We start from the raw sequence: 13,612 nt of genomic DNA on the forward strand, positions 1-13,612 counted from the left end.
GGGAACGGCTCATAAGTTTTAACGCCTCATTTTTCAGTCAGATTTTCCTCGTTCTCACTTGGTCAGCCAATTATTTTTAAGTTTGCGTTTAAGGGGAAACTGACAATGAGAATGGACTCGTTGACGGAGGAAAAGTTGGAATGCAGACTCTGGTGCTGTTTGAGCGACCCCTCTTCCCCGGGCCTGGCTGCGCGCTGCTGTGTTCTGGAAAGGCGCCTAGTACCGTCGATGCGGCAGGTGGTGTGGAGTGTGTATTCGTGTGGCCCCTCCTTTGTGTGTAAGCCTCGAAAATGGATAGGTGAAAGAAGATACGCGCCAGGGCTGCTCCCCGGAAGATCACTTATGTCACAAAGCTGAAAAGACACTTTAAAAAACTTATTAAGCAGAAAGCTCATTAGAAACCCAAGGCTTGATAAAGGAATTGAAGTATTTTCTCCATAAAAGTGTATTGTGAGGCTGTTCGTCGTGAAATTGATTTAGGATATTGGTCCAAACTGCAGAATATTCTCTTGGTTATAGTAGGCGTCAAGGTGGTGGTTTCGGGCTCCTCTTCAAACATGGCTAAAACCAAGTCTGTTGTTTTTAACTCTCTTTGGTTGAGTCAGTGGGTACTCAAGTGCCTGCAGTGTGGCTGGCGTTTGCAAAAAACCTTGATGTTATAATTGACCTTAAAATGGTTACCAGACTATCTGGGGGAGGTGGTGTGTTCATTAAAAAAAAAAAAAAAAAGCAAAAAAACCACGCAGTCAAGTGCTGTACTGAGGAGAGAATTCATTTACTGAATGAATACGTCTGAGTGTTCTGGGTACTAGTGTTGCAGAATTGAGTGGAGCAGTCCTCGCTTTCAGAACCCCATTTTATTGGGGGAAGAGTTCAAGAAAGTGACAAATCCTATGGTATCATCATGAAAGCCAAAGGGAGCAACTAATTTTGACTTGGGGGAGGTGCGCTTCAGAGAAAGGCTTTGATGAGAGGCTGAGACAGTTAGAGACGAGCTTCCACAGGTGAATACAATTTTGGAAGACTGGCGGAAGGGCATTTTAGACCGAGGAAACTCCACCCAAAGAAGACACGGAGACTTGAGAAAGTGTGGTTTGCTTAGAAGTAGAAAATTTATGCTCAGACTTGAGAGGCCCACGATATAGGCTGGAGAAGGGGAAGATTTTCCAAGAGTGGAAAACAAAGTGTATTAGTTGTCATGAAGCAGGTGTTTTAAGGAGACTGGCCTGAATGGCTTCGAGGATGATTACTGCGGTAGAAGTTGAGGCATGGCCAGGGAAAGGTAGGGCTGGTTTGAATGATAGGAGGCTGAATCTGTAGGCCGTGGGAAGCTACTAAGTTTACTCAGGTAAGTTGGGAGAATGTAACTGCCATCCAGGACTGGAAGTGGTTCTCTCCGGTGGGTGGCATTAGGAAATGTGGTTATCCCAGTGGGGTTAGGGTGGTCTTGTTGCTGTGCCGGCGTTTAGTGCTAGGAGTACAGGGATATCAAATGTAACGTTCAGGCAGTCTGACACAGCAAAGAATTATCCCACCTAAAGTGCCACTGGTGTCCCATCGAGAACCGTATTGGAGGCTGGTAAGAGTCTGCTGCAGATAAAGATAAGGAGTGATGACCTGGATTAGGCAGTGGCAACAGAAATGGAGCAAGAAGTGAATGAGACACTTTCAGTACAAGGAGGGATTTGGTGAGGACTAGTGTAATGGCACCCACCGCTAGGTAGAAACTATTAAAATTGAGGTGCTAGTGAAATATGACAGACTATCAGGAGATAATTATAATGGCAGCTGCTCAGTACAAATGTCTGCTAACTCTTAATTATGGAAAAACATCAAACGTACAAAAGAACAGTGTAATGTAGCCAGCCTCAACAATGATGAACTTTTGGCTAATCCTCATCTGTACTCCGCTTTGGATTATTTTGAAGCAGATTCCGGACAGATCACTTCATCTGTAAATATTTCTGCTTGTATCTTTTGAAGTTAAAGACTCTTTTTATTATTATTATTATTTTTTGAGACGGAGTCTTGCTCTGTCGCCCCAGCTGGAGTGCAATGGTGCGACCTGAGCCCACTGCAACCTCCGCCCCCCAGGTTCAAGCAATTCTGTTGTCTCGGCCTCCAGCGTAGCTGGGATTACAGGTTTCCGCCGCCACACCTGGCTAATTTTTGTGTTTTTAGTAGAGACGGGATTTCGCCATGTTGGCCAGGCTGGTCTTGAACTCCACCTCAAGCGATCCACCCACCTCGGCCTCCGAAAGTGCTGGGATTACACGAGTGAACCACCGTTCCTGGCCGTAAAGACTCTTTTAAACATGGATAAGTGTTTTGATAAAATCTACATGGCTTGTTCGTGTCGATACCATTTGCTTTGAAGGGAAAGATCAAGGGAAAAATGGGGTTGGATTTCAAATGATTTGGTTTGATTTATGATTTGTTATTCTCTAAAGCTGTAACTCTTAAAAGGTAATGAGTTTGACTTATTTAACTTTTCCTCTTTAGACAGTTCAATTATTTATTGAGTTCTACATGCTAGGCCTTGTCATCTTTATACTTACCAAGAAACAGCCTTATGCAGTTTCTCTAATGTTTGAGAAACTAAGTTGTTTTTTACACACGTGCATGCTAGTTCCTGAAGAGTCCTGTACAGGTGCTCTGCCGGCTTTTCCTTTCAGGTTTCTGTATCAGCTGTATTTCCCCCTGTAGAATGTGCCCCCAGCCTCCACCCCTTAACCCTACCCCATTTGTCTTTATATACCTGACCATCCCTCAAGGCTCTTCTGGGTCATATTTAGTTCATGCTGATATTTTCCCTTCTTCCCATCTTTAGTCCTTACTATTTTTGCTTTTGTCATGTTTTCTTACGCTGTATTGTGTAAGCCTTAAATTTTTTTTTTTTTTATGGTGGCAGGGGAGAATATTTTGTGCTTTTTCCACTTAATAAATGCTTCATAAATATTGAGTATATGGCCCTATTCTAGCTATATTGTATTTGAACAAAAATCTTAATTGCCTTGTAAGTTAACTGCTAAGAATTTGTCAAAAGTGCAGAGATAACATCAAGAACTTGTCATGGGTAATACAAAAAGGTCTCTAAGGGCTTGAAGGAAGTGTGTAAATTGACTTCATATGAGAGTGTAAGAAGTGAAAAAGACTGAACAGAGTAGATGTTTTACTCTGTAGGCCAAAGGAATTGAGCTAATTATTTTCCTGTTTTATAAATTTGTCCTAATCTTAAATAATGAAGGGAAAAGAGTGCTCTTTTTCAACCTCTAGGAGTCCTTTTTATTCTTTTCTGTGAAGCCATGATATGAAACATTGCCTGTTACACAAACTTAAGTATAGTTTTTCCATCTTCAGTAATTTAACCTGATTGCCATCTAATTAGTTGTTACAATCACACCGAAATGCAAAGCAGCTTGTTTTAATAACCTGTGCAGCCTTACTGGGAGCTAGTATATGGCTTTCTTTTAGTCCTTTTGAAGTATTTAACATAACTTGGCAACTCCATTACTCCTTTTATGGACTTTTTGGCATCTGGGCACTCTTGGTAGGGAATCACTGTTTTAGAATGAAAAATCTCCCCCAGTAAGTAAATTAGCTAGTAAACAAATGAAACTTCATTTTTTATATTACTTGCAGAGCATAAATTATTACGCTTTCTGCATAAGTGGCTGTTTGCTAGGCTGCTTTTAGTGGGACTTTTTTTTGATTGGTTAATTAAATTTCTATTGATTATTGCCAAAAAGCGCGTACCCCCAACAGCAAGATACTAAATTTTAGAAATGTTGGAGCTGTGAATCCAGGAGAAAGTGAGAAGTTTAGCTTTTATTTAGTAGTTAGGAGCTTAAGTAAATCACTTCTTTTACTGTGTTTCTATATATAGTAGATAATATTTTTTGCCTTGCAAGAGAGCATATAGAGGACAGCTCTTTGGCAATGATATTGTGTTCTACAAATATAAAAGTGATGGTGTCATTTGGAGCTGAAAAACACTTTATTTTGAAAATGTTTTATAACAGCTTTTCGTGGGAAATAAAGCAATGCTGTTAACTTTATCTTGCATTTTTCTAGTCTTTACTGTGATTAAAAAGTAGTCCAGTCAAAGTTATACAAAGGAAATAAACCTGGACTAAGGAGCCTAAGACTTTCTCTTTGGTTTGCCCTCCTGGGACAGATTACCTTTCCAAATTCAATTCATGGAAAAGCATTTGGAAATATCAGAACTGTCATGTTAAGCACCTAAGTGGTACTTTCATTCCAGAAGAATCATTGTTTTCATTTATCTGACCAATTTATAATATAGGGTCAAATTCCTAGTGGTTATGTATGCTCTCTCATCCCCATTTTTATCCTTGTCTTTGAAAGGAACAGATACATGAAGAGGAGACTTAGGTTTCCCTTTCGTGAATAGTATATCCCTTAGTATCTTGATTTTTTTTTTTTTTTTTAATTTGGTTAAACTTACTTAGACCTGGAAAAAGGTGGTATTTGATAAATGTCAGCTAGTTGAGGGGTGGGGAATTGAGTTGAATGGAAATAGTCACTGCCAAATGTAAAGCATGACTGGAGAGCCAGAGTGATAAAGCAGGGGTCCCTTTTTCCAGATCCTTTGTAACAGTGTTATGTGATCTCTTCTAGAAGATTCTGAAAGATAATCCTGACTTGGAACCTAGGAAACCATCCAGTGGGTTTCTGCAGCTTAGGTGGTTCAGATCCTCATCAGCACCTTTGTTTTCTGTGCCTGAGTTTGCTTACAATGATGTTCTCAGTAGCTGTAATTTGCTGCTTGTGTTTGAATACTTAAGCATTTTCTCTTTGGGTTTATAAGCATTTTTATTTTAACAAGAGTTAGAAATTTTACTCTGCTTTTGTGGGCTCTAGGTTAGCTACTTGGTTGTTTATTTGTAAAATGACTAGCAGGGAACCATGTGTGTGCATTTTAAGTATCTTTTGTTGTCAGAGCAGTTAGAATTTTATTAAGGTATTATATGCTAATTCTGTCAATTTACTTCATTCTCCACCCCACATTTATTGAACAGCAAAGTATGAAAGTAATGTGTCCCATAACTAGCCTTCAGAAGAATTGCAACTGCTATATCTCTGAACCTTCAAGAAGTTTGTGCATCGTTTTTTAAAAAATTATGAAATCCCTGAAGATAGCTGTGTCCTACATTTGGAAAGATACGAAAACTGACCATTCTGGCAGGCAGTTTTGGTTGCTGGTGCTTGAAATAGAGCCACACAATGATTTCAGTGGATTTATGGAGAAAAATAGATACAGAAAGTTACTTCTAAATAAGACAAAAAAATCTTTTTCTTAAGCAGTGACAGGTAAAGAGGTTGGCTTGGTTAATCTTCAGTTGTGTTTCCCTGTATTAAGACAGTTTTATGGTGGGGATGGTAGTGGTGATGAATTTGTTTGAAATTTGTCCACTTACAATAATCTTTATGGTAGCTGTCACAGACAACTTCATCCTCACAGGCCTTAAAATTACTATGAAACTAATAGGATGGATGAGAACAAAGGACCTGAATAATTAGATGCTTAGATAATTGTTCTGTGTTCTCATAACTGTGGTGAAAAAGAGCAGTGCTAGAAGCACTTAAACATTCTATGTACGGGAAAACTGCCTGAATTTGTATTGGAATTTTTGAGCACCATTCACTGTTTAAAAACTGACATATTGTAGGTCATATTTATTTTAAAGAGAAATAGTAGGAAAACTTATCTTTTCAAGATAGATATAAAGTTTAGTTAACCTGATCAAAATTACAGAACTTAAAGCATGTGAAAGATTGAAAACATTAATACATAGGTTTAAATGTTGGTCATTATTTTAGATGTGTTTCAAAGTAGATTGTGTCTTAAATATTAAACTGAATAAACCTTGAAAATGATGTAGAGTTTGTGCTAAAGGTTAAGTTTCCTGGGGTGGTGGATATTTTATAATATGGAAAACAAAATCTTACTGTAAGACATTAAAAAATTTTAGTCAAAACCGGGAGATATTACTTATAATTCTAACCACTCAGAATATACCACTACTAGAATTTTGTATCTTTCCAGTTATCTGCTTATATTTTTTCTCCGATGCTTATATATGTTCCCTCTCCCGTAAAAAAATCAGATTTTTTTGTAATCTGCTTTTTCACTCAACAATATTGTAGATCCATGTTATAACTTACTCTTCGTGTTTAGGCAAGATGAATTCTGACCACACCGAGGTGGCCAACCTTGTCCCTATGATTCCAGATCTCTCGGAACTAGAGGTCTAGTCTCAGGGAAAACCCAGATTTTCTTGGTTTAACCCACCTGACAGCTAATCACTGGAAATGGGGTGGGCTGGTCGAGTCCTTTGGTCAGGTTTTGTGTCAAGAGAGGGAGGTGGAAAGATGGGAGGGAAGGAGGTAGCGAAACTGGTCTCAATGGAACTATGTAAGTTAATATAGAATGGCAAAGGGATGTTTCTTCCAAGGAAGAAATTCTAAGGAAGGAAGGAAAGTGGAAGGGAAGGCAGTAGTTCTCAAAGTTTTGCGGTCAGGACTCCTTTACACTCTTGAAAATATATTGAGGACCCAAGGGCTTTGGTTTATGTAAGATGTCTGTTGGTGTTTATCACTAGAAGTTAAATCAGAAATATTGAAAACATTGACTCGCCGGGCGCGGTGGCTCAAGCCTGTAATCCCAGCACTTTGGGAGGCCGAGACGGGCGGATCTCGAGGTCAGGGGATCCAGACCACCCTGGCTAACACAGTGAAACCCCGTCTCTACTAAAAACTACAAAAAACTAGCCGGGCAAGGTGGCGGCGCCTGTAGTCCCAGCTACCCGGGAGGCTGAGGCAGGAGAGTGGCGTGAACCCGGGAGGCGGAGCTTGCAGTGAGCTGAGATCCGGCCACAGCACTCCAGCTTGGGTGACAGAGCGAGACTCCGTCTCAAAAAAAAAAAAAAAAGTAAAGAAAAAAAAGAGAAAACAATGACTCTTTAAAAACTCATCACATATTGTTATAAATGCTTTTATGAAACAAAATTTTCCAAGCCAAAAATAGAATAGTATCACAGTCTTACATTTTTTGCAGATTTCATTGATGTTTGGTCTGTCATTTGCTTTTGCATTTAATTTGTTGTATGATATTTGCTTGAAATAATGTAAACAAAATCTAATCTCATACAGACACCTGGTTGGAAAAATTCTAGAATATTTTAATGGCCATTTTAGATAATTGTGGATATTCTTTTTTTTTTTTTTTTTTGAGATGGGGCTCACTGTATTGCCCAGGCTGGAGTGCAGTGGTGTGATCACAGCTCACTGCACCCTCAGTCTCCTGGGATTCAGGTGTAGGCCATCTTACCTGGCTAATTTTTTGTATTTTTTCTAGAGATAGGGTTTTGCCATGTTGCCTAGGCTTCTTTTTTGATACTCCATCAAAACTTGGTCTTTCTTGAACTTTAGATCTTTTACCCTTGCATGCATGCATTGATCATTTAGATAATAATGGTTCACCGAGATCTTCTAAATATTGATACATTTGATTTTATAGTTTCAAAATACATTCATCAGTATTGCCATCAATGTTATCAGGATATTCTTGGAAAACAGTGGTGTATACAAGTTTTCAAAAATTCTAATTTTTTGTTCAAAAACTTGCATTTTATTATTAGCTGTTTTATTATTGAATTTTATTATGGCCTGTCGTTTTCCTTGAAATGACAGAATCTTATTTTTTGAGGAAAATCCAAAAACCCAAGTTGAAATAACATTGTCAATCATCCTTTCAAGTAAAAATAGTATTCTATTAAAGTGGTTAATTCAGTTCACGATTTAGTTACACAAGGGTTTTTTCTCAGGCAGTCTGTAGGATACTTCCCATTTCATCATTTGAAATATTAAAAAGACATATTCAAGGATTAAGATGTAGTAAAATTTTCACTGCTTTATCATAGATATTCTTTTTATTTTTGAGACAGGGCCTTGTTCTGTGACCCAGGCTGGAGTGCAGTCGCGTGATCACAGCTCACTGGAGACTCCACCTTCTGTGCTCAATCCTCCTGCCTCAGTTTCCCAAGTAGCTGGGACTGAAGGCATGCAACCACCATGCTTAACTAATTTTTGTATTTTTTTGTAGAGATGGGGTTTCACCATGTTGGCCAGGCTGATCTTGAGCTTCTGGGCTCAAGTGATCCTCCTGCCTTGGCCTCCCAAAGTGCTGGAATTACAGGCATAAGCCACCATTCCCAGCCTTATCATAGACATTCTTAAATGAAACTGATCTTTTGTTGCTCTTCCTTTTTAAACCTTTCCTGTGCATAGTGAAGAATACCATGACTACTAGTAGTTTGGTGTTACCGCCTTTATTTGTGCTAAAGTGCCAGCATTTTTATCCACCATTGTATCTTCACCCTTACAGCATATGTCAACATGTTAATATTCTTGTAAAAATAGTTTGGACCTGGGGGTCTGAGAGGCCCCACTTTGGGAACCATTGAAATAAGTACTTAGACCTACAGTGTATCATATCTTTCCATCTACAAGATTAAAAACATGATTTCAGTTGTTTTTGTAATTTTCTTAATATGGTTTTGAGGGGTTTCAGTCCAGAGTGACAACATATATGTTTCTTGGCTTATGCTGAAGTTTACTAGACAAATACTAACCTAATAAAATGAGATCCTAAGTGTAGTTGCAGTTTCTTTAGCCTAAGGAAAAAGAAACCTAAAAACTAAAACAGTAAAAGTGGTCCAGATGGTGTATTCCCAACGTGTGCTGAAGAATTTGAATAAGAATATGCAGTACTCAATAAGTAGTGTTCTTCAAGAACAGGATTAATTCTGAAGAGTTTCTCATTTAGCCTGTAAAGAGATTTGGGGCACCGTAAGAGTTAGAGGAATGAGAATAGTAAATAACTCATTATTGACCAGGTATATTATTAATGATGTCCTCCATCAATGCAACTTATTCTTAAAAGAACATTTGTCAAAATTCTTTAAAAATATTCAGTTTCTGTGGCTTCAGCTATAAATCAGATTATAGTTCTCAAAGCAGTGTTTCCTAAAATTGTTTCTGCAAAATTGTTTTCCATGACTTGAACCTAGTTGTTCTGAAGCTAATATTTAATAATAATGGTTTCCCCCCAATTTATAATAGAAAACCATACAAAGTAACAGAGTAAATGTCTGTTAGTGGGTGAAAGCACATAATGCTTAGTTTGTTAGCTTTTTTCAAAAATCACATGTATTTAAAAAGATACTCATGCCTGTAATCCCAGCACTTTGGGAGGCTGAGGCGGGCAGATCACAAGATCAGGAGTTCAAGACCAGCCTGGCAAACATGGTGAAACCCCATCTCTACTAAAAATACAAAAAATTAGCTTGGCGTGGTGGCAGGTGCCTGTTATCCCAGCTACTCAGGAGGCTGAGGCAGGAGAAGCGCTTGAACCTAGGAGGCAGAGGTTGCAGTGAGCCAAGATTGCGCCACTGCACTCCAGCCTGGGCCACAGAGCAGGACTCCGTCTTGAGGTTAAAAACAAAATGCGTGTGTGTGTGTGTGTGTGTATGTGTGTGTATGTATGTAGTAATGGCATTTCTTGGTAGAACTTTGTGTGATAGGTTAAAACATTAGAATTTTACGGTGTTTGAATTAGTTTTCTATTTCTCTGTAACAAATTTAGCAGCTTAAAGCAACAAACATCTCACCATTTCTGTGGGTCAGGATTTTGTACAATTTATCTTGGGTTCACTGACTTGGCCTCTCACCAGGCAGTGAAGGTATTTGTGGCAGCTGTGATCATCCTAAGGCAGGATAAGGAGAGAATCAGTCTCCAAGCTCACTCATGTAGATGTTGGCAGGATTTGTCTCACAGGCTGTTGGACTGGGCCTTTATTTCTAGATGGCTTTTGTTCTGAGGCCTTTTATAATACCTCATGTGGGCCTCTCCATAGGGCACCTCATCACATGGCAACTGGTTTCCATCAGAGGGAGCAATGGAAAGAGCAGGAGAAGGGTGACCAAGGCAGACATCATAGTCTTTTGGTAGCCTAATTTCTGAAGTGATGTTATTACTTTTGCTGTATTCTCTTTGTTAGAAGTGATTCACTAGGTCCAGGGGTGGGAATTTTACAAGGGTGTGAATGGCAGGAGGTGAAGGTGATTGGGGCCATTTTAGAGGCTGCCTACCAGTGTTGAAGAAAATCATTGACTTCTATGAGCTATAGCAACAGACAGTGCTATGCAAGGAGAATGGCTGTCTCAAAAGTCCGGCTCCTCACATGATTTTTAACGTGTTGTCTTTTCCTCCATACATTTTGTTTAAATCCATGGTCATCTTGCCATTTAGTGGTGTGGTTTAATTGCATATTTGGGTTAGTCTGTATGTAAATGTTTAACATAGGTGTCTCTGTGTTAAACAGGAATCCTATCCATCTTCTTCACCAATATGGTTTGTGGACTCTGATGACCCAAATCTGACATCAGTTCTGGAAGGTCTAGAAGATACTAAGAACAACAATTCGGTAAGAAAATAAGCCAAGCTATTTTCTTTTTTCCTCATGAACATTACATATAGAAATTAAATGTTAAGAGATAATATGCTATAAAAGCATGATTAATGATTATAATCTTGTAGGAATTAAAGAGTAGGTTTTGTGTTGTTGTTGTTGTTGTCCTTCAAATTCTGTTTACTACCTGGTCTCTCTTTTTTATTTCCCACATGTATAACCTTAATTTCGATTACGAATTAGGGATCTCTTTTTTCCCTGAATTCTAACCACTAAGCCAAACAAGCATTTTGGGCAGAGATCACTAGCCAAGGTGGGAAGCAGAAAAAAGACCAAGGTGGAAGTGAACGAAGAGATGGGGAGAATGATGCCAGAACTAGTATGAGGGAATTGCCTTTTCTTTCAAGGTCTGTAAGTGCAGCAAAAGTCAAAGGTATTCCAATATAAAGTTTTATTTTTGTTTTTAGTATATAAAGAAATATAACTTTCTGTGTTGCAAAAATTTTTAACACTTTTTTTTCTTGATTATAAAACTCATGAGCAACCATTGTTGAGAAAATTAGTAAAATATAGACAGAAAAAAATATTAAAATCTCCCATAATTTCTCTACCTAATATAACCACTGTTGACATGATGGTTATTTTCTACCAGTATATATTTTTTCTTTGCTAGTAAAATACATATAACTTTATACATATGTTTAAATAGTTGAGGTTATATTCTATTTAGTTTTATATCAGTTTAAAACACATTTACTGGCTGGGTGCGGTGGCTCACGCCTATAATCTCAGCACTTTAGGAAGCCGAGGCGGGCAGATCACTTGAGGCCAGGAGTTCAAGATCAGCCTGGCCAACATGGTGAAACCCTGTCTCTACTAAAAATACAAAAATTAACTGGGCATGATGACACATGCTTGTAATCCCAGCTACTTGGGAGGCTGAGGCAGGAGAATTCCTTGAATCCGGGAGACAGAGGTTGTGGTGAGCCAAGATCACACTACTGCACTCCAGCCTGGGTGAAACTCCGTCTCAGGAAAAAAAAAAAAAAAAAAATTCTGTATTTTCCCATGATATTGTAAAGTCTTTATAGAAAAATAATCATCATTATTTTCAGCTGACATGATTGGTTACCTAAAAATATTCAGAGGAACCAACTGAAAAAAAGAGTTTTTAAGATTACTGGTTAAAAGATCTGTTACATAAAAGTTAATAGCTTTCCACAATTTTAGCTATAATCACATAGAAGATACAGTGATAAAGTATTTTTTCAAGTATTTCAACAAAAATTAAATAACTAGGAATCAACTTAGATGTGCAGGACTTTTATCAAGAACACGACAGTTTTGCTGAGTGGAAGGAAGGATTTGCATTCTGTGTTCCTGTATGAGCAGATCTCATGTTATAAATATGTCACTTATCACCATGTCTTCATATTCGTAAATGTAATTTCTGCTGGGTGCAGTGGCTCATGCCTGTAATTCCAGAACCTTATGATGTTGAGGCAGGCAGGTTGCTTGAGCTCATGAGTTCAAGACCAGCCTAGGCAACACGGTAAAACCCCGTCACTACAAAAAATACAAAAATTAGCAGGGTGCAGCCGTACACACTTGTAGTCCCAGCTAGTGAGGACGCTGAGGTGGGAGGATCAGTTGAGCTTGGGAGGCAGAGATTGCAGTAAGCCTAGATTGTGCCTCTGAACTCTAGCCTAGGTGACAGAGCGAGACCATCTCAAAAAAAAATATGTATATGTATGTGTGTGTGTATACATATATATATATAATACATAATACGTATATATATCCATATGTATATACGTGTATCTGTGTGTGTGTGTATAATAAATTTCAGTACAAATCCCAGCAGATTTATTTTTGGAAGTTAACAAAATGACTCTAACGTTTAAAAGAGTAAATGATTAAAAAAAAAAAAAAAAGAATAGACTTGTTCAACCAGATGTTCAATAAAATGTTGTGTACTAACCCTGTTCCAGACAGATAAAGGCAATGGAAATTTAGAACCAGAGTCATGCAAATGAGAATTTAGCGTAAGGTGAAAGTAGTGTTTTAACTTAATAAGGAAAGGACAGATTATTCTGTAAATAGTCTTAGGAAAACTATTTGAGGAAGTTTGAGTCTCAACTGATTTTTGTCAAAATAAGTTATAGTTGGTGTAAACACATCTATTCTTAAGAACAGAAGGCTGGGCGTGATGGCTCACACCTGTAATCCCAGAACTTTGGGAGGCCCAGGCAGGTAGATCAGTTGAGGTCAGGAGTTCAAGACCAGCCTGGCCAACATGGCGAAACCCTGTCTCTACTAAAAATACAAAAATTAGCCAGGTGTGGTGGCATGTACCTGTAATCCCAGCTACTTGGGAGGCTGAGGCAGGAGAATTGCTTCAACCTGGGAGGCAGACGTTGCAGTGAGCCGAGATTGTGCCACTGTACTCCAGCCTGGGTGACAGAGCAAGACTCTGTCTCCAAAAAAAAAAAATATTTTAAGAGTTAAGGCTGAGGCTTGGCACAGTGGTTCATGCCTGTAATCCCAGCACTTTGGAAGGCCGAGGTGGGAGGATTGCTTGAGCCTAGGAGTTTGAGATCAGCCTGGGCAACATAGCAAGACCCTCTTTCTCTTTCTTTCTCCATATACACACACACACACACACACACACACACACACACGAGTTAAGGTTTGTATGGAGAGCCATGAAGGTAAGAGGTAAAAATTAAAAGCTAGGTGGACACATGTTTACATCCCCAGCAAGGGGGTTGATGGGAAAGAATGGTAGACATAGTTCTGTTACTGCTACCTCCTTTTAGGAAGTTGCTTCAGAAGATCTAAAGATAATGGTTTTATAATAGCAAAAATGAGTTACTTTTCAGTGTCTAAAATATTAAGTAAACATGTTCTTAAGGTTAAATGAAATAGGATATAACATTGGGCCTAGTTTTTTATAAAGTGAATGTATTTACATGAAGGAGAAAACAACTCACCTCCCACTCTTACAGCCTCTGCCAGTTTATCGTAGCCTAGTTTCTGAACAATGAGATCACTTGGACTCGGGAAGGGGAACATCACACACTGGGGCCTATCATGGGGAGGGGAGAGGGGGGAGG

The 13,612-nt window shown here is 38.7% G+C and overlaps 1 protein-coding gene across 3 annotated transcripts in view; it reads left to right on the forward strand.

Moving 5' to 3' along the window:
- UBE2Q2 (ubiquitin-conjugating enzyme E2Q family member 2) overlaps nt 1-13,612 on the forward strand; it is a 60,455-nt gene that overhangs the window by 741 nt on the left and 46,102 nt on the right. For 2 of the 3 annotated variants that reach the window (XM_011932815.1, XM_011932817.1), the window contains exon 2: nt 10,410-10,511. In XM_011932815.1, coding sequence (XP_011788205.1) covers nt 10,410-10,511 — 102 coding nt within the window. Of the gene's footprint in view, nt 1-28; nt 238-10,409; nt 10,512-13,612 lie in introns of those variants that run through there. The other variant, XM_011932816.1, reaches the window with a different exon arrangement.

Source organism: Colobus angolensis, unplaced genomic scaffold (genome assembly GCF_000951035.1).
Source record: "Colobus angolensis palliatus isolate OR3802 unplaced genomic scaffold, Cang.pa_1.0 Scaffold99, whole genome shotgun sequence".
Taxonomy (NCBI): Eukaryota; Metazoa; Chordata; class Mammalia; order Primates; family Cercopithecidae; genus Colobus; species Colobus angolensis.